Genomic DNA, 25,767 nt, shown 5'->3' on the forward strand with positions numbered 1-25,767 from the left:
AATGAATAACAACAACAGTCAGTGTTTGTCTCCTGGATATGTGTTAATTTCAGCGAAACAGCATTACACATTATTCTCTTCTTTTCTTCATTTATATATATATTTTCTTTCAGGAGTAGTACAAGTAGTAGTAACATATCTATAATACAATTTCATTTTATATTGCATTATAATATTTATATCACTATGTAACAATATTATATTGCTACTATATTGTTATTATTGTACTTTTATATTATCATATTATTGTTTTTGATAGCTTTTTTTAATCTCACTCATAATTCCTTCAATCTCTTATTTTATTTTCTTATTTGTTTCATTCAAATAGTTTTTTATCTGCTTTCTAAGCTCATAGCCTGTCTCTGTTCTGCCATGTGAATCAATAAATTCTTATCTTTATTTAAACATTGTGTTATTACAGTTTTACCTTGAATAAAAGCCCCCTGAGTGCTTCCCTCACTACTAGTGCAATGTGTAATCAATTCCACCAGATGTCACCAAATCGTCACAGCCTTGGCAGATGACTGCAGTTAAATCCTCCAGCCACTGGATGGAAGCACACAGAAAAGAAATGCTGGTAAGACATTTTTCCACTGCATAGGCATGGCATCAGGATGCAGTCTGTCGAAAATAGACAAAGAAGATAAAGCAGCGGGAGTAAAAGGAGCATGGTGCGTGTGATCATGTAAACAGAAGAAAATGTTTTCAGTCTGTCTGCAAACAGCTGTTTTTGTTTGATCGTGTGTTTTTCTAATAATCCAGCTGTTACAATAAATGGTAAGAGAGGCTTATGGGTAACACAGTAAAAGCCGTACTTGCCTTAAGAGAGTGTGAGGCGCATCTGGAGCTGGACAACAACAGATGCTGTGCACGCTGAATGGTAGCCGACAGGAAACCAGGAAGTCCAGACATATAACACAGATATTGAGCATTGGACTGCTGACACATACAGTACATATTGTTTTAATGTAGTTTTAGAATGTAAATGATATTGTGATAAAATAACAAACATATAAACATTATTTTGAATTAAGTTTTTCCCCCTTAGAATATTATATTGTATATATAAATACAAACAATCGGTAATTGTGCTAGTAGACACAGTCTACTTGCAACAAGATATTAATATAGGCTATATTTTGACAGATTGGCTGCTTATTGGTCATTGGAGAGTACTTGTAGTGGCTTTGGAAGTGTTCCTCAAATAGTGAATGTTACTCAAATAGATGTGAGTATATTATATCTCTATATTCATGTTAGTTACAGTTGCAGTCTTGTAGGAATTATGCAGGTATTGTGCAGGACAATGAATTGAGTCTGCTGGGTCATTTTTCCTAATCTTGTGTTATAAAAAATCTTTTAAGGCTGTAAACCCCTTCAGCTGTCTTTTAAGCTGGATCCTATCTATTCTCTCTATTCAGATGTAAGCAACGGTAGCCCATGATTGTCCCATACTGTGAGCCTATACTAATCAGCAACAAGGGAATTTGACATATTATTGGGCAGAAAATGACTGTAGATGCAATGGAGATAACTTGTCATCCCCTATCAATAATATATGTTACGGTTTCATTACTTAAAGCAGTACAACTGAGTTTTGTTGAACTGCCACAATGTATTCAAAAATTGTTTTTGCAATTATTTCAGATTTCATGTGTGCTTCCATTAAAAGAATGCATAATCAGTTTATTTCTCATTTAAGTGATACTCAGTCATGGCTGTGGAACCAGCAGCAGAAATCCAGCTACTCAGAAGCCAGAAGATCAAGCTGATAGACATTCTCAGTGCCGATGCCGATTTTGTCCTGCAGCATGCAGACTCTCGCTGTTTGCTGTCTGCTCATGGCTACCAGCAGGTGAAAGCTTGCCGTGTTCCTAGTGAGAAGGTGACAGACCTGCTGGATCACATCATCCAGAGAGGTCCTGAAGCAGCACGGGGTCTGCTGGAACTTCTGAACGACCAGGCCCTGCAGGAAACCTTCCCAAGGCTTCGCTTCATTAAGGATCTGCCAGTCAACACACTGTCTTCAGGTAGGACAAAGTCTGTTAAGTATGGTCAGCAATCGCATTGTGAAATACTGTTAGATTTCCATGTGAAATATAAAAGTTTTCTCTATTTACAACGAAAAGGCGAAACATCAAGAAAGAGAGAAACAGCTCCTGACTTGCAAGAGACCATTCCATCTAAAAAGATCTACACCAAAGGTGGGTCACACTACACTCAAAGCTTTTTCCCTTTAAAACATTGTAGAGACCTTCACTTACTAAATCTGCCTCTGTATCATTGCACAGGCTCTCGCTTAGTGAAGGAGAAGCAGCTGATGACCGTGGCTCGTACCATTGGCAGATCTTGGAGGGAGATTGGCAGACTGGCTCTGGACATCCCCTCCGTAAAGCTGGAACAGATTGCAGAGGACCATTCGCTCCATGTAGAACGAGTGTTTGCCATGCTGCGCTACTGGAGCACCTGCCAGAGGGAAAAAGCCACTGCTGCTCACCTGCACTCGCTGCTCAGTCAGGAAGACTGGGCGCTGCCACCTGAAAGCATTGACTCTCTGTTGGAGACTGACTGAGGCCGTCACTCTCTGGTACTTGCTGGGATTGAAACCCTGTTTTTACTCTGAATGAGTGTGTTTCTCATCATATAGACTGTCATTCCATATCAGGAAAAAATAACACTTTAAGACTTTAGTATGGAATGACCCCACAGTTCCATTTAGTACCACTGAGGCCTTTTGTTCAAGGTTCTTTATATAGCCTATGTTTACAATCTATTTATATTTTTGTCATCCAGATTGTCCATACTCTAATTTTACTATGTTGGTCTATTCTATCTATTCAATTCAATTTTATTTATAGTATCAAATCATAACAAAAGTTATCTCGACACACTTTACAGATAGAGTAGGTCTAGACCACACTCTATAATTTACAAAGCCCCAACAATTCCAGTAATTCCCCCAAGAGCAAGCATTAGCAGTGGCTGTTGCGACAGTGGCGAGGAAAAACTCTGTTTTAGGAAGAAAACTCGCCAGACCCAGGCTCTTGGTAGGCGGTGTCTGACGGGGCCGGTTGAGGGGGTGATGAACAGTGGCAATAATAGTCATAATAAAGATAATGGAACAGTGACTACAATGGTAGTTGTAGTAGTTCATGTCATAGCAGGGCACAGCAAGGCGTGGGTGGACGCTGCAGGATGCAGCCGGACACAACAGGGCATCGCAGCGCGTAGCAGGACCCAGACTTGGTGCCACGGAAATATTCTGGGCGAAAAAGAAACAAATGGACTCCAGGGAGTAAACTCCCCCGAGCTAGGTTAGTAACAAGCATTTCTGGGACAAGGATGCACACATGAAAAGAGAGAGGAGAGAGCAGCTCATTGTGTCATAGGAAGGAAGGAATTTCCCCGGCAGTCTAGAATTATAGAATTATAACAGTATAACTAAGAGAGGCAGATTAAGGAGAGGAGCCTGGTCGGGCAAGAACTCTCCCCAACCGGATCGGGCTGTACTGGCCTGCCTCCCTCTACTCTCAATATATTATTAAATATATGATAGATGAATCTGAAGACTATGAAGAGAAGCAGAGATAAGCAGGGGTGCTGTGTCTGCAGCTATACACCCTGCCCCTCCGGTCTAGGCGTATGCTGCAACTCCTCACTCCTTAACTATAAGCTATCGAAGGATAGAGGGTGTTGTATGCTGTACAGATTGTAAAGCCCCTTAAGATATTGGGCTAAGGTCAAGGATCAACTTATACTGCTTTTCTATGACGGCTTTAATTACAATAATATAAAAACTGAGATTTGTAAGATGTAATGTCCCTTAACCACTGTGTGAGAGTGGGTGGGCAGAGCAGCTTCCTTCCATTTTGCAGCAGTGCACGCCTGGCCAGGAGAAAAGCAAAGAACAGAGTGCGACATTTAGATGGAGTCAGGCGCGCATCATCCTAGTGTAAAAGAGGGCCACCAAAGGGTTAGGCCCTAGAATAATGTTAAGGATTTTAGATAGCGTTTAAAAAGATCTCCCTACAGAATTTTTCCAGACTAGGGCAAGTCCAGAGCATGTGGATAAAGGAGGCATCACTTATTTTACATTTGTCACAGCAGGGGTTCACCTCGGGATAGAATCGAGATCATTTGGATTTAGATATAAAGGGCCCTGTGCATGACTTTAAACTGCCGTAGACGGTGACAGGCACAAAAGGATGTGGCATTAAATGTGGTGATGGGTCTGCTTCCTAAACCAAAACTGGGAGCTGGTTTCACAGGAGAGGAGCTTGGTAGCTGAAGGCTCTGACTCTCATTCCTCTTTTGAGATAGGAACCACCAGTAACTCTGCATCCTGGGAGAGCAGTGTTCTAGTGGAGTAATACAGTTTTTTTTTCACGGAACAACAGTGGACCCAAAAGCACGACTCAGAGCAGAGAGTAAAAGGTAATGGAGCTTTATTGTACAGAGTAGGCTACAATCCAGGCGAAGGTTACAAAATCACCAGGCAAAAGACGGTCAAAAATACAAGCTAGAGGTGTGCAAAATGGGGAAAGAAACACTAGGGATAACGCTGGAGAGTGAGACACACAAGGTACTACAACAATCTGGCAACTAATGAATGACACAAGGTGAGTATGTATATGCACTGGGACAGGGGAAGACAATTACACACAGGTGACACACATTAAGGAAGGGAGGGTAATCACATAGGCAGGAAGGTAGACAAAGACGGGAAGACAAGTGACCTGAAACAGACAGACAGTAAGTTAACAAAATAAAACAGGAAATCAGGGAAACAAACAAAACATGAACTAAGAGCAGGAATTGGATGTGACAGTTTTTGAGCTCTTTAACCGTGCCTGACCATTTATAGATTTGTAGGTAAAGAGAAGGATTTTAAATTAAATTCTGTATTTTACAGGGAGCCAGTGCAGAGAAGCTAATACGGGAGATATATGATCAATTTCTTGTCAGTACACGTGCTGCAGAATTCTAGATTAACTGGAGAGTTTTGAGGAACTTATTGGAGCAACCTTATAATAAGGAACAATAATAGTCTAGCCTCGAAGTAACAAATGCATGAGCTAGTTTTTCTGCATCTTTTTAAGACAGGATTTGCCTAATTTTTTGCAATATTACGCAGGTGAAAAAAGACACTCCTTACATTTATTTCATTTCTCGTGTACAGATGATTACGAGACAAAACAGTTATGCTGACATGCTATTGCTATACATATTTTGGTCTTTTAAATTAAATGTACCTTACATCTTGATGTGACTTTTGAGATATCGACTCTTGACATCATGCAAAGGAGGATAGATAAGCAGTGCCACAACCAAATTCAGTATTAAGGTTATAGTCCTGACCCAACTCATTAGCAAACAAGCAATTGAAGTTTGCGGTGAAATGCAGTTGGGTTGTCAAGGTCAAAACACTATATGCAGTAGTTGTGAATCAAATAAACTTATTATAAATAATGTTATGTCATTTCTTTTACTCTTACACTGAAAAAGGCACGTGTTGAGGATGAAGACCAGCCTGAAGCGGAGGTATCAGTCTAAAACAGAGCTGAACAGTCCGACCACTTCAACAGTGCTGCTCAAGCATAAAGACAGGGTCAGTGATTGTTTTCTAATCTGTGGGAAACACTGATACAAAAGAGGTGGGGAAGAGTAAATCATAGGCTACCTACGTGTGTTGATTCAGCAGAGATAACATTAACTGAGCAAAGTTGATCTACAGGAGAATAAATATTTTAAAGAAGATAAAAGACATTTCCATCATAAGTTGATGCAGAAAAGGGTAGAAATACAATAGGTGCTTAAAATTGACCAGAATGCAGGAAATACAGTAGGCTATTTAATGCTCAAAACGTCCATACCTACCAAAACCTGAATGCCTTTGGGTTGCCATGCCAGCTGTCATTTGGCCAATTTGTTGTGCCATATAGGGTTTTGAACTGTCAACCTTTGGGCTTCTAACCTCTGGGCTACTAACCGCCCAGCTATTACTTTTACCAGCTTATATGCTATAAAACACATTAACAGACAAACCCAGCCCTGGCCACAACTACACTGAATAAACTCATCACAGTTGCTGGCTGCCTCTAAGACTTTTCTTCTCTGTAAAATTATATAAGTCTGATACTCTTGAAAATAAAGTTGTAGGCTAAACAGGTTGAGATCAATGAGAATCATTTAATGAAATTCACAATACCTTGTTTCATTCGTCAGAAAGTCAGCGGCTGTTGTACCGCTAAGCGTGGATTGGCAACTCTATTTCAACATAGGCTTACTAATTATAATTTCAACAATAGCCATCTAACTAAAGGCGTTTAACTTTTTTTTTTTTGCCAGAAGAGTGACTTGGAACCGTTCTTCTGCCTACACTCTCTATGGATTTTTCCATTATTTTCTGTCATCTCATGCAGGCTGCAATCACGTAGGCAGAAGTGCAAATGGAAAAACCCCAGTACAACGCAACCCCGGAGTTTTCAAACTAAAAGACATTGATTAACTTAACTGGGGCAAAGGTTCACTCCCTCCCACTTTAACTGTACCCCACTCTCACTTTGCGCTGCAGCCATTTTTCCGCGGTCTGCCTTGTTAGTGCAACCAATTAAAGAGGGGTCCAGATTCACCGGCTTTTCAAAACCGTGGCTATGGCAAACATGTTACCATTCTCATGTAAGTACAGTGTGCAATATATGTATATGTTGTTTGTAACTCTTGCCTTTTGGAAGTGGTTGTTTGCGTTTTAATGCTCTAACTGTAAGTTTTTACTGCCTGTAGGCCTACTGTGTGTTACAGTGAGCCGGGCTATTTAAGGCATTGCTTTAAATAGCACATTTACAGTTACACAGTTACAGACTTTTGTTGTGTTGTTCTGATGTTCTTGTTTTTTTAATTTTTTTATAACTTGTTTCTAAATGTTAAACCTCTGCCCCCTGAGTGTTAACGGCACCGCTGCGCTCTGAAACCTATTGTTTCCAATGGCTGCGCCGCGCCACGACGGCGTTTTGGTTTTGCTCGACGCAGCGGCAGCCTGCCCAAATTTTAACCTAGCTCAAAGTTTGGGCGCAACGCGCTGTAGATGTGCGCTGAACCCTGCGGCAAGGACTATTTGAATGACTATTATCCTGGGCGAAATAATAATAATAATAATAGGCCTTCAGACCAAAAAAGGTTTGAAACCAGACGAAACTCCTTCGTGGCGTCGCGCAAGCCATTGGAAACAATGGGTTTTAGAGCGCAGCGGTAGCATTTACTTGTTTTGAGTGTTGGATTGATTACAGACTGTTAAAGCAAATTCCTCTATGACAATAAAAAAATGAATCTGAATCTAACAGCAGCAAACGGGCTGGAACCAGCTACAAACGGGCTGGAACCAGCTACAAATGGGAAGGAAGCAGCTAATCCCCATGACCTGAGTGAGCCTTTTGTTGACAACTCAGAGGGGCAACTCTTCTTGAATGAAGCCTTCAAGATTATTGTGGAGGAGGTGCTCCGCAAGGGCACGGATGTCAAGCATAAGGTATCGTAAAGCCTGAAGTCACAATGGTGTCACATTACAGTGAGTTCTCAGCAAAACTCATTATCCATGTGCTTTTCTTGCAGGTTTGTGAGTGGAAAGAGCCGGAGCAGCTGGCTCTGCTGCTAGATCTGGAGCTGAGGGCGACAGGAGAGCCACAGCACAAGCTCCTACAGAGAGTAAAAGATGTCGCCAAGTACAGCATCAAGACAAGTAAGACTGCCAAAGACAGTTGAGACATTTTAATAGATTTACCCTTTTTCTTTCATGATGACACTTTTCTCGTTTCTTTCAGGTCACCCACGTTTTTTTAATCAGCTGTTTGCAGGAGTTGACTATCATGCCCTGGCAGGCCGATTCCTCACTGAGGCTCTCAACACGAACCTGTAAGAGTCAACATAATATTCATCTAAAGCATATATGCACAACCTTATATAGGGGATGGATCAATCAGTCTCCAATGTCTTTATTAGTCATGTGCACACAGGGGCTTGGAGCCAAAGGGGCGATAATATTGATTGAATTTTGATCTTTTATTGTTATCAGATTGAGCATCACTATCTACCAAAACAATATTGCTACACTTTAAGTTAAAAAAAAAATATTTATTCAACATTTAAAAAACAAAAAGTGACATATTCCTTTTTGGCACAAACATTTTCCCAATAGACTAAGGCAGAAAAGGGGGCGTATGTAAGTCAATGTATTTAAAAAAAATAATAAAGTCGATATACATGTAGTTATACTTATTAGTTCATGAAGATTTTATCAAAGAACAGCAGGTTCTTAGAGGTCCAGTGTGTAACCGTTCACAAACGTGTCCTTTTTCATGAATATTTACCACCACCATCAATTCCAAGTATTGCTATTGGCTTGAAATTTAACATTTGCATTTGCATGAACTGGGGTAGACGCTCCATATTCATGCGCCATCTTGAAATATGTTAGCCAGCAAGGGACATACAGGACATACTGCTCCGCATTTCACGTTTTTGCTGTCACACGATAAACTCACAGGTGCTGCAAGGATGAAGAAGGAAACATGGAGGACCACACATATTCAAAATCCAAATTTCAGGGACAGGAGTCTTCTTCTTCGCCCAGAAAAAGAAAAAGGATATTAAAAAGAGCAAGAGACCGGCTTTTTGAAGCGTGAAGGCTAGCGCAGCTGTAATACGTACTTTGAACTGCGTGGTGCGAGAGAGTTGATTGCAATATACGATCTCAACGCTAGATGGGAGAAATTCCTACACATTGGACCTTTAACAGAAAAAATCTGTATCAGTTGATCTCACTGAGAGCTTTAATTATTGTTATATTGCTGTTATAGAGTTATATTCATATTGGGTGATCATGTTTTGTAGGTACATACAATCTTATTACAGATTTTGTATGTCAATTGCAGCTACACCTATGAAGTGGCCCCAGTGTTTGTGCTGATGGAGCTCGAGGTTCTGAGAGGGCTGCGGCAGCTGGTTGGTTGGACCGAAGGGGATGGTCTTTTCTGTCCTGGAGGTTCCATCTCTAACATGTACGCCATGAACCTTGCACGCTACCAACTCTTCCCAGAGGTCAAAAGCCAGGGGCTGTGGGGTCTCCCACGACTTACCATCTTTACATCTCTAGAGGTCAGGAATGGCTGTTAAACACTGCATGTCTGAGGGGATGATGATGTATTTATTGAAGATTACACTGTAGTGTATGTTTTGTCTCTACATAAATATGATTGTTTTTCCAGAGCCATTACTCTGTGAAGAAAGGGGCTGCCTTTCTGGGCATTGGGACAGACAATATCATCTTGGTGAAAGTGGATGATGGGTAATGTGTTTTTCATAATAAAAGCGAAAGCCATTGATAATAAATGAGCCCATCACTTTTCATAATCAATGAATTGCTTAAAGGTTAAAAAGGCCAAAAACTGGTTCCATCTCATCAAATGTGAGGATTTACAGCTTTCCTCTATTTTATATCATTGTAAATTGAACATCTGTTGATCAGATAAAATAAGCAATTTGAAGACATTACCCTGGGAATATGCTTATATATATATATATATTATAAATAAATAAAATGTTGTCACATATTTCCTCCACAATTATCAAAAAATCTATCCTGAAAATAATTGTTAGTTGCAGCCCTATTCATTATGAATCTCAGGGTTCTATATAATAAAAATGATACCTTTTTATATGCTCTCTTGTGCGCTTCAGAGGCCGCATGATTCCAGAGGACCTGGATGAAAAGATAAAGCTGGCAAAATCTCAGGTAAATTCACTGGCGTGTAGTAAGCACTCAGATATATCAAATATAGCATGTTGTGGTTTTAGGGTCACTTGGTCAATTGGTTTTAACAATGATTATCCACGATGTATAACTAATCATAAAACATGTTGTATATCATGCAAAGCAGAAAGCAACAAGTGCAAGAAAGCTTTGTTCACTTTCAGTTTGTCTCTACCAGGGTGCTGTGCCTTTGCTTGTCAGCTGCACAGCAGGGACCACAGTGCAGGGTGCGTTTGACCCACTGGACCGCATAGCTGATGTCTGTGAGAAACACAAGCTCTGGATGCATGTAGACGTGAGTCCTCCTGTGGAAGCCAACCCCATGTCTGTTGACAAGCTTCTGCTGTATTTGTTCAAATTTAAGAACATGCAGAGTTTTGTCTGATTTGTCGTGTGTTTCAGGCTGCCTGGGGAGGGAGTGTGCTCTTTTCCAAACAACACAGACATCTGATAAAAGGGGTTGACAGGTATTAATATGCATGCCATAAAAATACATTTTTCATTATGAGGATGGCAACATTTTGAGTAGAGCTACACAGTTGGGTAGATATGGTCATATAAAAGATATAAACATTACATAGCTAATGGCGTGTGTTTTTCTGTGACAAGAGCAAATTCAGTAGCCTGGAATCCACACAAGATGCTGACGGCTGGCCTGCAGTGTTCTGCCTTGCTGCTACAGGATACCACGGTTTGAGGCTACAGCATTATGTGATACACATATTGAAGGTTTATGTTTGAAATATCTTTGACAATCAATTATTTATGCTTTTCCTCAGAACTTGTTGAAGAAGTGCCACAGTGCTAACGCCACATACCTCTTCCAGCAAGACAAATTCTATGATGTGAATCTGGATCTCGGGGATAAGTCAGTACAGTGCAGCCGCAAGGTTGACTGTGTGAAGTTATGGTTGATGTGGAAAGCTATTGGCTCCAGTGGCTTGGCCAGTCGTGTAGACAAGGCTTTTATCCATGCAAGGTAGGCATGCAGCTGTAACACAACTTGAGCCTGGCGTAGGTTGAGTCAAGAAGTACATTCAAAATTATCTAATCTTTAAGAGGCCTTATTGAAAAGCACTGCTATTTATCTATTTCCGTTTTTGCATGTCAAAATAATTTACCCCTTTTATTAGTGAGTTGGCTATTTAGATGTTGATTTTCCTGAATGTAAACATCAAGGAAGAATGAACATTTTTGGCCCATCTTTTAAGGATACTTGTAGGCTACTTTTTGACATCTAATTCCCCCTATTTCCTCATCTTGGCTAACCATTGATTCCTATCTAGTACAGCAGGAACATTATTATTATTATTATTATTATTATTAAAATCTTTTTTTAATAAATACCACAGCATGAGAGGCAGTTGTTATAATTGTTTAGCTTATCCAGGCCAACAGAAAGTGAAAACATAACATCTCTCCTTGTAGGTATCTGGTGGAGCAGATGAAGAAAAGAGAAGGGTTTCATCTTTTGCATGAGGTAAGTAAATATCTCAAGCATACTGAGAAAAATTGGTTGTTTTCTCCTTGTAAAATCTTGAGTACCTGTGTGTTTGTTTCCATGGACAGCCGGAGTTTGTGAATGTATGCTTCTGGTTTATACCACCCAGTATAAGAGGGAAGGAAGGGAATAAAGATTACCAGGACAGACTGGCAAAAGTAAGTTTCTAATTTACATCAGTGCACTGACTTAGATCCAACTTCTTAATTATTTGTAGTGTGCATGCTTTGTCAAAAAAACATGGAGGCCACCGTCTTTGAATATTTACCACTTCTGTGCAACACTTCTGAATCAAACAGATAACTCTGTGTGTTTTTGTTCTTGGTAATAGGTAGCTCCAGTCATCAAGGAACGCATGATAAAAGAAGGCACTATGATGGTGGGCTACCAACCTTTGGGAAACAAGGTCAACTTTTTCCGCATGGTTGTTTTCTCTCCACTGCTGTCCCAGAAAGATATGGACTTCTTTCTTGACGAAATTGAAAGACTAGGAAAGGACTTGTGAACACAGAAAAACAATGTATAGGATGTACATATTGTCTATCTAAAATTAATGGTTGTGTACAAAGCCTTCCATTATAACATCAGAAATGATAACAAACAACTTGACTGTACCAACTCAAAGATGTGATTTGTTTAGACAGCTGTGATTCTATAACCATGGAACAAAATCTGAATGTATGAATGAATAAATAAACAAATAGAGGGTCTTTATTCTTTTGAAACATTTCCAATAAATTAAACAACTGTTGTGAAATCAGTCTGTCAGACACTTTTTTTTTAAAACCATTTTTGCAACACTGGAGAATTACTACCCTATCATTTGTTGGGATGTATTCTTTTATATTTTACTTTTCGACCATTGGTGAATTTTCTGAATGGAAGGCATTTATCCAGAGACTTAATGTCAGCTGATCCCTCATATTCCACAACTCTATGCTGCAACTGGTGATTATTTTCAATAATGTTTTGTTCTATAAAACAGTGGTTTCTCAAAGTGGGGTCCGTGGCACTCTTCATTCATTTAAATGATCATCACATACTGTACTTTTTTTTTATTACAAAAGGCTTCAGTTCAACGATAAAGGCTTAAGGTTAAATTAATTTGTAAATTTAAAATAGTTCATGGATTATGTTTTAATCTAACAAATTGTATATTTTAAATACTGTAATCAGAATACACATATTTAGACTATGTATGCACTAAAAGTAAAACACTTCACACTTCTCTGATATATGTGTGTGTATGTTCTGAAATGCACTTCAAATTAGCCCTTTTCTCTTGATTTGCCATTGCTATTTTGTTTAGGCACAGTGTTACTTGCAGCTAATTGAATTAATGTCAATTGCATTGTTTTATGGGTATTCTGTGTTGAGAACGTGCAAATAATGTTAATGTATTTCCAATACATTTCACTCGTGTTTAAAAAATTAAGACTATATAAATGTTAAAAAAACAAAAATAATAATAGGTTACGTCAAATTATTCTAAGGGACATACATTTGGGGTCTCCATCTTGAACATATTGTAAGAAGATGTGAGAACCTCTGATCTGGATAACATCAGAAAACAGTGAAAATGCCAAAGTGATGGCTTGAAATGTCTTCTTTTGCCTGTCCAAAACCTCAAAGATCGTCAATGAACTATAATGTAAGACAAGGAAAGAAATAAGATATTTGGAATTTTTACTTGATGAATGACTTAAATGTATAATAGATTATCAAAATAGTTGCCCATTACGCTTCTGTCTCACTCATTGAATGTATTATATATATAAAAAAGTCTCACTCCCTCACAACTATGGCCGTAAATGTGGGTCATTCCGCTTCAGTCACGTGGTAGGGCGTCTGGCCAATCACCAGTCGCTGCGGAGAGCACTTCCGGTGGCGTTTCCTGTCAGTGTTTGTAAACTGAGAAAAAATTGGAAGTGCGACAAGAAATAATAACCTACAAAACTCTAAAAATCGAACGGTAAGCAGTCACTTTTCCAGAGAATTTCACTCGTGGTTCTTTAAACGTTTTGTAATCTACTACGTGTCTGTTTCTAACAGCTGTAGTCTGTGAGGGAGGTGTAATTTAGCGGTCGGCGCTGAGCCCGCACGCCCTGCCTGCCTGCCTAGCTGGCTGGCTGGCTGGCTGGCTGGCTGTTGTGTTGTCTGGCGGGGGGTGGGGGTTCAGTCATACAAGAGTTACCCCAAAACCCCAACTACTGGCTAGCTAGCAGGTTAGCCTTTTCTGTTTCATTCAGCAGAGACTCTCAGCATGCTTCACACTTTTAAACCTATAGTCTATATATCGTTAATAAATATAAACTGTCTTTGCAGTGTGCTCTAGATATAACGTTATATCCCGTTCACACATAGTCGCTTTTCCTACAGAAACTCTTAACGTTTTTTTAGGATAAGTCGCTAGCTAGCTCAAGTGAGCTAGCTAGCGACTTAGCCTGTGTGCAAGATCATAAAACCACACGCTTACAGATAAGTATGATTCACAATGAGTTAAATTATGTATAGCAGTGTTTGTTTACTATCAAAGCTTTAATGCATGGTCGCCATATCTGCTATATATTTGTATTCACAGCCTATTTGATTTAAAAAAAAAAGAAAAACTGTAAAATTGAAATAATCATAATGCTACGTACTTATGGTATATTCTCTGTAAGTCAATAAAGAGGTATCTGTATTGTGGTTTTATGTTAATTTGCCTTGCTGCCAGGAAATGAATGTGTTTATATCAAATAATCTGCTTTCCAGTGCCAAGGATTTAATAATTCCCCACAAAGGCCAAACTTAGTTTAGCAGTTGTTTTGTTCTACTATCGTTTAAGTAGCAAATTTACAAATTACACATTTTGGAAAGTTTGGGATGCATTCTAAATGCTAAACTCTAACCAAGAGTCCGTCCTATTTTCCAAATTAATTGTAAAGTATGTAAGTGTAACAGCTGTTCCTGTTTGTTAAATGTAACACAATTTTGTTGAAGCACTCACACTAAGTATTAAAATTGCTATACCACATACTAAAGGATGAAATAAGTAATTGTTTCTCCCGCACTAATTTATTAGGCAATAACTGCTCAAGAAGTCAGATATTTTCGGAGGTATTTTAATCCTAAAATCAGTCCGGTGCACTGGATGTTCAACAGTTTATAAAATAATCAAAGTACAACAGAAAAGCTCACAGTAATAGAACTACATTTTCTTTTCAGAATAGTGAAAACATGGATGACAAGACAAAAAGTCCCTTACAAATGTATATTAAATGTATTAATTATTTTTACACTATACCAAGGAAATAGTTTGTGGTGTTCAGTCATTTACATTCAATGCTTTAATGCCCTGTAATACAATTCCCCACAGGTCATTGGGTTAATATCATCTGCAACCTCATTGACAGATTTAATTGCCTGAAATCCAGTTTACTGTATAATGATTAACTGGCTACTGAACTATACATTACCTTAATGTTTCATCAATTGGTTTGTGCTAAGAAACATGACAAAGCCAATACAACTTTCTTAGATGTAGACTTATTTATGCATGTAGAATTATTTAACATTTGCATAATTGTTTTAAGCGTCCACAGTTATATTAGGTCAAACTACAGCTACAGTTTAGAAAACATTCCATCGTTGCCTGTATTCTATTTTAAGAAGCCTACACAATGGTTACCGTTTTACTGCTCTCAAACAGCAGCTCATCTTTTAGATACTTGTCTTTTATATATACATCAGTATTGCTCCATGTATGAAGCATTTGTTTGATCAATGTATCATACCTACACAGATGTATTTCTTGTTTTCATTTTCCCCATTGGATGTCTTTTTTTATTTTTTTATTTTTCTCAATCTGACCATTTTACTCACCCGTGAAAATGTGGCTTGCACCAAACCATTGGGGCATACTTGCCTGATAAAGTGCACATATGCCGGATCTAAATTTCTGGTCATATATTCAGATTTGTGAAATTTATTAGATTGGTCTGGTTTTCCAGCTCCTGATTCAAGCATGTAAAAATGTTAGCCATATGTTGTCATGCCTCTACTTTCAGGCTTGGCCCCTGATGATTTGGGTGGGTGTGGTCTCTTCTGTTACCCCTCATCCTAAGTGAAGCCCCCTCTGTTCCCCCCAAACACACACGCATTCAAACCACGGCGATGACACACCATTCCAACAACTCTGTTCGAGACCATATGAAATGGGTCAGTGGAAGTCTCTTCATCTCCAGATTCACCATTGTGTTTTTAGTTTGTATTCCGAATCCCGATGCCAGTGCATTTCTCTGTTACTCCCATTACTCATCTCTCTCTCCTTCCCCTGACCTCCTTGTCTCTGTGAGGAGTCCTGCGGCCCGCTCTTTCTGCTCTGACATGTTGTTTGTGTTGCCAGGCTGGGTTGCTGGGCTGCGAGGCGGTGCTGTCCAGCATGGCCCTGATGCAAGCCAACAACATCCCAGGCCAGAAGAGGATGATGTCCCCCTTGGGTCAAGGGCACAGGGCTAGTCCTGAGAGCCACCAAACCCACTCGCAGCACAGCCACAACCACCATGGACACCAGGCTCACCATGGACAACCCCACAATAGCCACATGGGCCATCCTTCAGCCGGGAGCTGTCCACCCCTAGTAAGATAGAGAAAACTGGGCAGGGTCACAAAGCTGTTATTTCTTTGCTTTCCTAATGAAAGTGTAAGTTGTTAATAGACAGATTGCAGTGAAAATAGACTTAACTAAACTTAAAACTAAGGTGGAAAACGAGTAGCTCTAATTCTGTGGTGGGACCACCCCATCTCTCTCTCTTTGTGATCAGCGGTATGAGCTCTGTATGAGCACAAATATTGATAAAAAAAATGCTTTTATTGATTTAAAAATGATCAGACTTTGTCCATGGCAACAGTCTGTTATACAGAAATAGCAGACCGCAGAATGCAGTGATTGGCCAATCAGAATTAAGTAGTCAATCAAGCCGTGTAATAAAAACCATTTATTCAGTGTTTATATACTGCATATGAATTCTAAAAGGGGTTAACGTGTTACCCTGTATATGTGACTAAGTGTTTGCTGCTTGATTGCAAGCTAGCCTTCAGTGCAGTTTACCTAATACCATTCCTTCCTCCAAAAGCTGATTCGAAAAGACGGGGATTATCACTCATCAAGAATGATGGATGGAAAGGACATGCAGGCAAACCAGAATATGCAACCCAAGAAGAAGCACAAAAAATCAGGGTCATCCAGCAAAGTTAAAGTGGAGGTAAGGATAGTTATAGCTACACTTTTAACCCTTGTGTTGTCCTTCGGGTCCCAGTGACCCGAAGGACAACACAAGGATTATGTAATTCCGTTTACTTTGTTGAGAATTGCTCTCTAAAACCGGTTTCTTTTAAAGTAAGTAAGTAAAGTTTATTTCTAGAACACATTTAAACACAGTTTAAGCTGACCAAAATGCTGTACAAACAAGAACTAAGGTGCTGTATTAACCCTTGTTTAGAGAGCAATTCTCAACAAAGTAAACAGAAGTACATAATCCTTGTGTTGTCCTTTGGGTCACTGGGACCCGAAGGGCAACACAAGGGTTAAGTATACATGCAAAAGTGCAAATATCAGCTGTATAATGTTCAGTTCGCATTCATCTCATTTTGTTATTGTTGTTAGCATTCAGTTCCACCAATGGATATGGACGACGATGACAGTTCCTTGAAAGTCCAGAAGAACTTCATCTGTGACCACTGCTATGGAGCTTTCCGGAGTAGCTACCACCTCAAGCGTCACATACTTACACATACAGGTGAGAACTCACAGCTCACGTCTTCACTTCAGTGTGACCGTTCTCGCTCCTTTGCATTTAGTGGTTAGATTATGGGAAACGTAGGGTGATGTAATGAGTAGCGAGGCCACTATTCAGCCTGTGTATCTCAGTCAGCATCCACCGTTCTGAAGAGCCATCTGCTTGGATTAAACCACAACAACAAAGACTCAAACCTAACCTCACAACTAAATTGGGTGGCTACAATTGTTTAAGGGACTAGTGGGTACACCTCTGTTATTAACCCCTAAGTTAATTTTGCGCCAGAATTGTCCTTTATTGTATGCATGTTTTTAATTTGTTATAATGTCTTATGTCTTCCTACCTGTCCTTACTCTTCTATTTGTGAATGTTGGTTCTGTGTTAGTCCATGTGACGTAATTGTGGTACTAATTCATTTTAAAAGTATCTTGCATCCAGTGAAATGTGCCGTGAGTCTTGATATATTCTTCTAAATGGCCGGCCTCTGGTTGTTCACAGGAGAGAAGCCATTTGCTTGCGACGCGTGTGATATGCGGTTCATTCAGCGTTACCACCTGGACAGACACAAGAGGGTGCACAGCGGAGAGAAGCCGTACCAGTGTGATCGCTGCCATCAGGTTAGTTAGCAGTTGTTTCAGTATAGCATATATGCTTCACATGTACTTCTAGGTTTTGTAGATTATTCAGGATCTTACCGCATTGAACAAATCCATCTGTTTTAGCAGTGTCAGTAGCATTGTTCCTCTAACTTTGACTGAAACGAACGTCTTTCTTTGGTTCCAGAACTTCTCACGGACAGACAGGCTACTGAGACACCGACGGCTATGTACAGTTGGGATGAGCAAGGAGGAGAACCAGTACTCACAGGACACATCTGCCCATCCAGCTTCCTGGAGCCCCCTACAGCCTTCCAACAACCGTCTGACTGTCTGACCCACTGTTTTCCAGAGACCCTACAGACAGCAGCTCAGAAACGTCTCGCGTTGGAGCTCAACAGTACTGTTACTGTGTACAGAAAAACAGCCTAGTTTAAACACAACCAAACTTTACTTTTCTCTGGCCAGCTCTTTCACAGAGCTTGATAGTGGATTTTGTAGTTTTTTTAATCTACTGTTCCATTCACTATACAGACAAAATTGGAAGGACTAATTCACAGTTTTGGACAACAGGTCTTGCTATTATGGCAATAACTGAATGAAAACGCAAGTCTCTTTTTATCTGACAGGTTGTTTTTTTTTTTTTTTAGTATTGCTGCCAGGGGATTGCAAGTATTTTTGACTGCATTGACTGTCAATGTATCATGCAGCACCTCTTAGGTATCCTGTTGATCTGCAATCAACCCCAGTGCTGCCCTCTACTACATATGGACTGTTCACTAAAGGACACACATACAGAACTGTGTAGCTTTTTAGTGTTCAGGTTTTTCTCATTTTGTGTTCCTTGTGCACCTAACGAAGTACTAGCTATTGCTTCTGAGTGACAGGTCACAGCAGTCTTGTGGTCTGTGCTGCCACCTATCCAACACTCAAGGTGTTGTGTGCGTAATTTGAAATAAAATTTTAATGTCATTTTTGATAACGCCAATCTAAACACGAAAGAGGCTTATTACACAGTAAATGGCAAACTGTCAGTCTATTTTCACTTCATGTGGTAGTTCACCTTTTTTCAAACACACAATCTAAATGGATCTAAAATAATTTTTTACTGCTATTCGTCCAGCTGTAAAACGGAATGACTGGTGACAGCGATGTCTACAAACGGGTGGAAAAACACTAAAAGTTAACTAGATGCTCCTGAAATATAACATTTTCAACTAATCTTGGTATTAGTTAAGTTGTGTAGCGACTGTTGGCTCACATATTCACTGTTGTACCTTGTTTTAGAGGGGTTTTGTCCTGACTGTTTAAAGGTTACTGTTGAAATACAGTAGAAGGCTGACAGGTTTTGTAGGAAGATTTTTTGATGCTCTTGAACAAAGTTAGTGAGCTTTTTTGTTTATATAATAACTGGATGTAGGAACCACCTGTCTGTTGCAGTAATAGGTGCTTCTGTAATAACCCCCTCAATATAAATGAATTGTGTCTACTGTCTCTCTGTTCCTAGAAAACTGCTGTCAGTCTTTTTTTCCCTGCTCAGCATTGATAGATTTTTCTGACTTTGAAAAATGTCCATCCTTTCGGAAGTATTTTGGTAAGTGAGGCTGGGTCAGCGTGTATTCTGAAATCCTGAGATACACCTTAACGTTTGTGAGAGTCCATTAGCACACAATTGGATTAAAACTAGTCCTAGACCTGAAGTTATATTCACCTGAGGTACTAGGGGAAATTTGGTGCAGACTAGTCTAATTCAGTGCCCGGATGAATTCAAACAGTTCTCAGGTGAGAAGACTCATCCACAGATTGAGAGTTTGCCTCCATCTTGACCTGACTGAATGTGATCTGAATACAGTGCCATGTCATTTCAACTCCAGTTTAACCTTGAGCATCTACGATGAAGACGATGAGCAGTGGACAGGGGAATATAAGGTCCACATAGTTTTTTTTTTTTTTTTTTTTTTTGTACGACGATAACCTACATTATATTCTGTTAAGGCCTCTGTATGATGAAATCACAGACTGTAAACACTGGACAGAAGAGGTTAGCTCAATTGTAATGGATTGTATTGTAGACAGGTACTTCTATTGCTGTCAGACATTTAGATTATGTGAAAGGAGTTTGGGGCCCATCACTGACTTGTCTACTTTTTACGAAGTTAATATATATTTAAATTGTATTAGGGGTAGAAAATAGTATGTACACTTCAAAAGAAAATCAAAGTATTTACAAAATTATAATCCTTAGTCTGATCACTACTTATTACAGCTGAAAATAGAAAAAGTCATCCTTCAACTTGCTATTAGGAGTAAAATAAAAGCTGCCACTCTTGCCCTTTTTAGAATAGCAGCCATGATTAGTCAGCATTTTTTTTTTTTTTCTCTCTTTTGCATGTATTTGATCTTGTATACATTTTGTTTTTGGTAAAGATACATATTTTTTTTTCAATCTGAGCCCCACCTTTTTTGTCTTTTCAGGGGTAAAGTGAAATTAATTTTGACTCTGTCAATCATACTGTAGTAAACAGTTTTAGGGCCCCAACTGTCTCAATAAAGCTGTTACACTTTTTAAACAAATGCATGTATTTAAAATTGTCTGCAACAGTGGTTCTAAAGTGATGTTTTTAAGGATCCAGATTTTCTATTTGTTTTCTAGATAGCAAAAGTGGATGTGAGGACTTCCACTGAATCAACATCAAATGAGAAATTGAATTAGTTGCCTTCAAATGGCACATTACTTACTGAATCCTCCAGACTAGAAAGTCTGCAAAACATTTCAGAATCATGTAATGCACCAACCTTGTCAGCAGATGGCATCCATCAACGTATGAGGGCCAGTGTTCAGTGCTCTGGATAAAAAAAGGAATTGACATGAATGAGATAAAAGCAGATGGTACTAACTTTCTATAAAAGGTTAATAGTCTGTTGTTTTAATAATCAATTGACTGGCACACAATGAGTTTTGGGAGGCAGGTTTGTAGAAAACACACCTGCAGTGAGGTCAAGGCCCAAAGGGGAATCAAATCCTGTCTTCACATTCATTTGGCATGAATACAAAGTTTTAGTCAGAAGACCATCGATCTACAACGAGACTACCAAAAACATCACAATTTGGGGAAATGATTACAAGCCAATTAATCACTGTATACTGTATGAGATGAAGGCATTTACTATTCTGTTTCAGCTAAGGCTGTGAAATTAGCCTGTTTTAATCTACTAACTACTTCTCAAAATAAATAGATTTACAGAAATAATGCCAAATGCCCTGAACCAGAGCCCAGAATCTTAAAACTGAGTAACTATTTTTCTGACCATTGTTCAGCAAAACCAAACCTATTCAATTTACAATGACATGACAATCCTCACATTTAAGAAGCCTTCACATTTTTTGGTTGATAAGAAAATTAAAACAATTAATTACTACTGAAAATTGTCAGTGAATACTTTCTTTTTATCAGCATCAATTAATCAACAAACATAAGTACACATTGGAATACAGTTTTAACACTTCATACAAAGCCTTGTCTGCACCACAAGAGGGAGGTGTATCCTAAGCTACTGTCTGTTCACAACCTTCCTTGAGACAGTAAGGAAACGGGTATATGATGGTATTTGCACTGTGCAAAGCCAAGTGCTCTGTAGTTTCCAGGGGCTTAAAGATAATCAATACACTTCTTTCATGAGCCAATCACTGATATCATGGCCTGGAGTTGGTTGGAAATAGATGACCCAGATCTGATGTTGAATCCCAGTACTTGGAACTGGCAAAGAAATGTAACAATCAATCAGGTAAAAGTTGTTTAGATCAAAACAGTCACATTAGCACAACTTGCAAAAATATACACAGCAGTCAGTCCTGTTTTAAGAAATATTTGTTAAAGATGTTGCTGGTAAGAAGTGTAATTGTCAAACTGGGTAGTCAAACAGACATAACATCAGTTGTACATTAGGAAGTGCAGATCATACCCTTTAGCACCTTCCTCTTTGCTATTGACCAGTTCCTTAATTAAAGCATTAAGATAGGCAGGATGAGATCAGCCTGAAGGCTGCTGGGAGTGTGCGCCTTCCCCCATGAGAGACATCCCCTCCCCTGCCGCCTGATTTACAGCACCCACAGGCCCCTGGCACTTAACAATGGACCTCCTTAAGTGAGATAGATAGGGAGGAGACCAGAGAGGGGGAGATAACACTCTTCATACACAAAGTGCTGAAATCATCTAGGTTCGAAATCATCTCTGCGAGACAGACTGTTCATGGAGTCAGTCCAGAGGTAAAGTGTAGGGGTGCCGCCTTGTGCTCAGTCTGGCTCACTCCATCAGGGAGGATAGCTGTTTAAGAGTGATAGCCAACTCTCTACATGCTCACCTCTCCTGTCAGAGGGGACAAAAAAACATAGGTCCTCCAAACAGAAACTTTCCCAAGAACCAGTAAATCTCAGTTGACTGTGCATACTGTGCTCTGTAAACATGTGGATGGTTCAGAGGTTTACAAAAACAAGCGCTTAGCAGCAGAAACATTCTGTCTCCTACAAATGTTTGGATGCCCCCTGATCAAATACATCACAGGCTCACGGCGAATGATTGAAACCCTCCCAACAATGGCTCCTGCTATCTCCCTCTCCCCGAGGTGTGGGAGAGCCTTTTCATCTCAGGCTTTGATTAATAAAGGAATCACTGGTTGGTTGAAAGCAGCGATCTGCCCCCTACCCGAACATCCATCATGCCTGTGACAGCCCACCTCTCTGTGTTAATTAGCAGTGATATTTAAGCTGTCTGAGGTGCTCAATGGCCATCAGCGTGGTGGTGCTGGTCATCATTAAAATTTCAATTCCTCTGTCCGGGTTACTCCCATTTTCCTGGACACCTCAGTGAACACCTCCTCAAACATTTACACAGAGGAACAGGTCGAGTGTTCACTGCAAGTGGCAATAAAGACTTGACAATAAATTAGAACACAACAGCTGTTTTTCTCTCAATGAAATGTAAAACAGAAATGTAATTGTATCTGAAATTAAATGAATTAACTGTGAACATAACTCTATTGGGGCACTCACGCATGCATTTTAATATTAACCCAAGTGTGTTACCATAACTGTAAAAACATCAATTTGACTTATCGCACTTGCTCAATAATAACTATTTGATATTATATGAAAGAATTTGCCATAAATCTAAAGTTCTCGTCAATGAGCAGTGAAAGTGTGAATGCATTACTTATTAATGAATACCAAATATTGTAATATTCTCTTAAACTAGGGGCTATTATTCAGAAATAAATTATGTATGTAGCTGAATTCTGGTCTGCCTTACAACCAAAAGGCATCCTACACCAGTATGAGAACTTTAGTAATCTAGAATTAAAGAAAGCTGGGTTAAGTGAAGGGCGTTTAAGCGGCAGCCATTTCCCCCTAATCTGAGATGGACAAAATGTCCTCCAAAGTGTATACAAAGTTGGTGTATACACAGTGTCCATAGTGCCATAGTTGTACTGTTAGCGTTACCAAAATCTAGTAAATGTATGGAAATTACCAATTGGATGCCTGCCAGCCACCTGCTTAACAAAACCGTCTCTGACGGGGAATGTTCTGTCATATCATGCTTCAAACTGTCCCATATTCAGATGTCTGCCACTACTTTTCTAATTAGTGTAACTCAACAAGATTAATTAGCTTCTGCAAATCATTCCCAGTACTACAAACTGTATCACAGAGAGGGAGGAGAGGCGAAAGCCATCAGCCATGTGACTGGTAACAAGGGAAAAGGAAAGTTTGGCCTACTTGCGTGCTTTGATACATTTAAATCATGAATATTCATACATGAAAATTAATCTCCAGTCAAGGCAGAACTTGCAACCTGAATCTTCAAAGTAATTTTTTGCAATCTGGCTCAATCACACATACGGAGCGAAGCCTGAGAGAGAAGAAGAGAAACTGGTTAGAGGGAACAGCAAAGCAGAGGTTCGAAAAAAGGCTTAAAGCTTTTAAACCTGTGACCAATGGCACCTCTGACATGTCACAGTAGGAAAAGTACAGATGTAAATAATATATGAACGATAGCTGAATTCCATTTAGTTGCTTTGCTTTCAGGGTGTGCACTTGCACTCACCAGCCACTATATTAGGTACACTTTGCTAGTACTGGGATGGACCCCCTTTTGCCTTCAGAACTGTCTTAATTCTTAGTGGCATAGATTCAAAAAGGTGCTGGAAACATTCCTCTGAGATTTTGGTCCACATTGATGCGATAGCATCACGCAGTTTCTGCAGATTTGTCGGCTGCACATCCATGATACGAATCTCCTGTTCCACGACATCCCAAAGGTGCTCTACTGGCAACATGGCATCATGACTTTATGTAAACATACACGCCACTTTCCTAAAGCCAAATGGCGTGTTATCTGTACGCAATTTTAAGCTATCCACGTGTATGTCTACACTGTATACAGCGGATGTAAACATACACACATGTATGATGTTATCGCGAGAACATGCCGTGCTATCGCGAGAACGTCACATGCGTGTAAAAAATAAAAATAAAAAAGGTTGGGATTAGGAAAAGAACATTGGGAAAGGCTTTAGTAACACAAAAAACGACAAAAACATGAAAAAACACGACGGTGACCAACGTCACACGCTTAGGGAAACAAGAAACGGTTGGGTTTAGGAAAGAAACATTGGGGAAGGCATAAAAATAAAAAACGGTTGAAAAACGGTTGAAAAACGCCACACGCGGCACGTAATCCCGGCTCTCCTGGGTGAAAGTCCTGTGCTTTACCCATCCGCAAAAGCAATTATGCGTCTTTATAACACGCCAAAATGGCATACGAATTGGCGTGTCATATATACGCCACTTTATGAGATCACTCTGCTACTGGATTGAGATCTGGTGACTGTGGAGGCCAGTTGAGTACAGTGAGCTCATTTTCATGTTCAAGAAACCAGTTTGAGATGATTTGAGCTTTGTGACATCACGTGTAATCGAACTGCAAGTAGCCATTAGAAGATAGGTACGCTGTGGTCATAGAGAGATGGACTTGGTCAGCAACAATACTCAGGTAGTCTGTGGCGTTTAAACAATGTTCAATTGGTACTAAGGGGCCCAAAGTGTGCCAAGATAATACTCCCCACACCATTACACCACCACCAGCCTTAACTGTTGATACAAGGCAGGTTGGATCCATACTTTCATGTTGTTTATGCCAAATTCTGACTACCCTTTGAATGTCGCAGCAGACGTATTTCTAATCTTCCATTGTCCAATGTTGGAAAGCCCGTGCCAATTGTAGCCTTAGTTTCCTGCCGCTCACTGGATATTTTCTCTTTTTTGGACCATTCTCTGTAAACCTAGAGACGGTTGGGTGTGAAAATCCCAGTAGATCAACAGTTTCTGAAATACTCAAACCAGCCTGTCTGGCACCAACAACCATGCCACGTTTAAAGTCACTTAAATCACTTTTCTTCTCCATTCTGATGCTTCTTGATCAATGTCTACATGCCTAAATGCATTGTGTTGCTGCCACGATTGGCTGATTAGATATTTGCGTAAACAAGCGGTGTACCTAATAAAGTGGCCAATGAGTGTACATCTGAGTTTCTAATGTGCAATACCGCACCGGACTGCCAGTCCTCAATTCAAACCATCACTTAATCTTCTGTCTCAATTTTACAAAGTTTTTAGTAATACTCAGCACCCCTAAAGAGAGGAGGCTGCTGAGTATGAGGGCCTCCTGCTCTACCATGACCACCCCTTTGCTAAGGGTCTGCAGTATGCAGATATATTTACAAAGATCATGTTAAGTTGTGCAGGACCATGTTGCTGAGATTTATTTGACCTCAGTAATCCACATTCCCCTTGACAGGATCGACACCCCGGTGCCCTGCTGACTGTGTAAAAATCCCTTTCCAACAGAGGTGCGTTTAGCCTCCACAGATACATTAATATGCCTTGGCCTTACGCCTCCCTATTAATCTACAGCTTGTTGGTACACGTTTGGACTGAGCTGCTTCTCCAGGGAACAACCAACCAGCAACAACAAGAGTCCATATTTGGACTTCGGAGGTGCTGGATGCTCACTACACTGTGGAAAGACA

At 39.8% G+C, this 25,767-nt stretch overlaps 3 protein-coding genes across 12 annotated transcripts; all 3 read left to right on the forward strand.

Annotated features, from left to right (window-relative positions):
* The first annotated feature begins 559 nt into the window (after positions 1-559).
* zgc:174906 (uncharacterized protein LOC571548 homolog) lies at positions 560-5,608 on the forward strand. Of its 6 annotated transcripts, none has more exons than XM_039801241.1 (5): positions 560-777; positions 1,703-2,030; positions 2,130-2,204; positions 2,292-2,587; positions 5,506-5,608. In XM_039801241.1, the coding sequence occupies exons 2-4, from the start codon at positions 1,715-1,717 to the stop codon at positions 2,570-2,572; spliced, it is 672 nt and encodes a 223-aa protein (XP_039657175.1). In that variant the 5' UTR covers positions 560-777; positions 1,703-1,714; the 3' UTR covers positions 2,573-2,587; positions 5,506-5,608. The 6 variants fall into 6 exon arrangements, with proteins under 6 accessions (XP_039657175.1, XP_039657176.1, XP_039657177.1 ...); XM_039801242.1 differs by lacking the exon at positions 5,506-5,608 and adding an exon at positions 1,147-1,228 and having other exon boundaries at positions 560-880; positions 2,292-3,361; XM_039801243.1 differs by lacking the exon at positions 5,506-5,608 and adding an exon at positions 1,147-1,228 and having other exon boundaries at positions 2,292-3,361.
* A 947-nt stretch (positions 5,609-6,555) lies between these two features.
* Positions 6,556-12,063, forward strand: csad (cysteine sulfinic acid decarboxylase). 3 transcript variants are annotated; one of them, XM_039801237.1, is made up of 14 exons: positions 6,556-6,678; positions 7,341-7,525; positions 7,609-7,735; positions 7,818-7,908; positions 8,928-9,150; positions 9,261-9,340; positions 9,733-9,787; positions 9,984-10,100; positions 10,208-10,272; positions 10,415-10,496; positions 10,585-10,784; positions 11,234-11,285; positions 11,375-11,464; positions 11,638-12,063. In XM_039801237.1, exons 1-14 carry the CDS (start codon positions 6,654-6,656, stop codon positions 11,809-11,811), a joined length of 1,566 nt encoding a protein of 521 aa, XP_039657171.1. In that variant the 5' UTR covers positions 6,556-6,653; the 3' UTR covers positions 11,812-12,063. The 3 variants fall into 3 exon arrangements, with proteins under 3 accessions (XP_039657171.1, XP_039657173.1, XP_039657172.1); XM_039801239.1 differs by having other exon boundaries at positions 6,562-6,678; positions 7,362-7,525; XM_039801238.1 differs by having other exon boundaries at positions 6,568-6,678; positions 7,344-7,525.
* Positions 12,064-13,180: 1,117 nt separating this feature from the next.
* On the forward strand, positions 13,181-20,256 carry znf740b (zinc finger protein 740b). Of its 3 annotated transcripts, none has more exons than XM_039800313.1 (7): positions 13,181-13,278; positions 15,356-15,506; positions 15,694-15,927; positions 16,424-16,552; positions 16,954-17,086; positions 17,585-17,703; positions 17,870-20,256. In XM_039800313.1, the coding sequence occupies exons 2-7, from the start codon at positions 15,462-15,464 to the stop codon at positions 18,017-18,019; spliced, it is 810 nt and encodes a 269-aa protein (XP_039656247.1). In that variant the 5' UTR covers positions 13,181-13,278; positions 15,356-15,461; the 3' UTR covers positions 18,020-20,256. The 3 variants fall into 3 exon arrangements, with proteins under 3 accessions (XP_039656247.1, XP_039656248.1, XP_039656246.1); XM_039800312.1 differs by lacking the exon at positions 13,181-13,278 and adding an exon at positions 13,296-13,531 and having other exon boundaries at positions 17,870-18,019; XM_039800314.1 differs by lacking the exon at positions 15,356-15,506 and having other exon boundaries at positions 13,185-13,278.
* Positions 20,257-25,767: the final 5,511 nt, after the last annotated feature.

This window comes from Perca fluviatilis, chromosome 5 (assembly GCF_010015445.1).
Source record: "Perca fluviatilis chromosome 5, GENO_Pfluv_1.0, whole genome shotgun sequence".
NCBI lineage: Eukaryota > Metazoa > Chordata > Actinopteri > Perciformes > Percidae > Perca > Perca fluviatilis.

What these genes read in the sequence shown, in the direction of transcription:
- zgc:174906 (XM_039801241.1), top strand. Translation starts at nt 1,715, where the DNA reads ATGGCTGTGGAACCAGCAGCAGAAATCCAGCTACTCAGAAGCCAGAAG. An exon ending in AGTCAACACACTGTCTTCAG is followed by an intron (nt 2,031 to 2,129) that starts GTAGGACAAAGT and finishes TACAACGAAAAG; the next exon opens with GCGAAACATCAAGAAAGAGA. An exon ending in TAAAAAGATCTACACCAAAG is followed by an intron (nt 2,205 to 2,291) that starts GTGGGTCACACT and finishes ATCATTGCACAG; the next exon opens with GCTCTCGCTTAGTGAAGGAG.
- csad (XM_039801237.1), top strand. Translation starts at nt 6,654, where the DNA reads ATGGCAAACATGTTACCATTCTCAT. An exon ending in AAACATGTTACCATTCTCAT is followed by an intron (nt 6,679 to 7,340) that starts GTAAGTACAGTG and finishes TGAATCTAACAG; the next exon opens with CAGCAAACGGGCTGGAACCA. An exon ending in AGCTCTGGATGCATGTAGAC is followed by an intron (nt 10,101 to 10,207) that starts GTGAGTCCTCCT and finishes CGTGTGTTTCAG; the next exon opens with GCTGCCTGGGGAGGGAGTGT.
- znf740b (XM_039800313.1), top strand. Translation starts at nt 15,462, where the DNA reads ATGACACACCATTCCAACAACTCTGTTCGAGACCATATGAAATGG. An exon ending in TTCGAGACCATATGAAATGG is followed by an intron (nt 15,507 to 15,693) that starts GTCAGTGGAAGT and finishes TTGTGTTGCCAG; the next exon opens with GCTGGGTTGCTGGGCTGCGA. An exon ending in TCACATACTTACACATACAG is followed by an intron (nt 17,087 to 17,584) that starts GTGAGAACTCAC and finishes GGTTGTTCACAG; the next exon opens with GAGAGAAGCCATTTGCTTGC.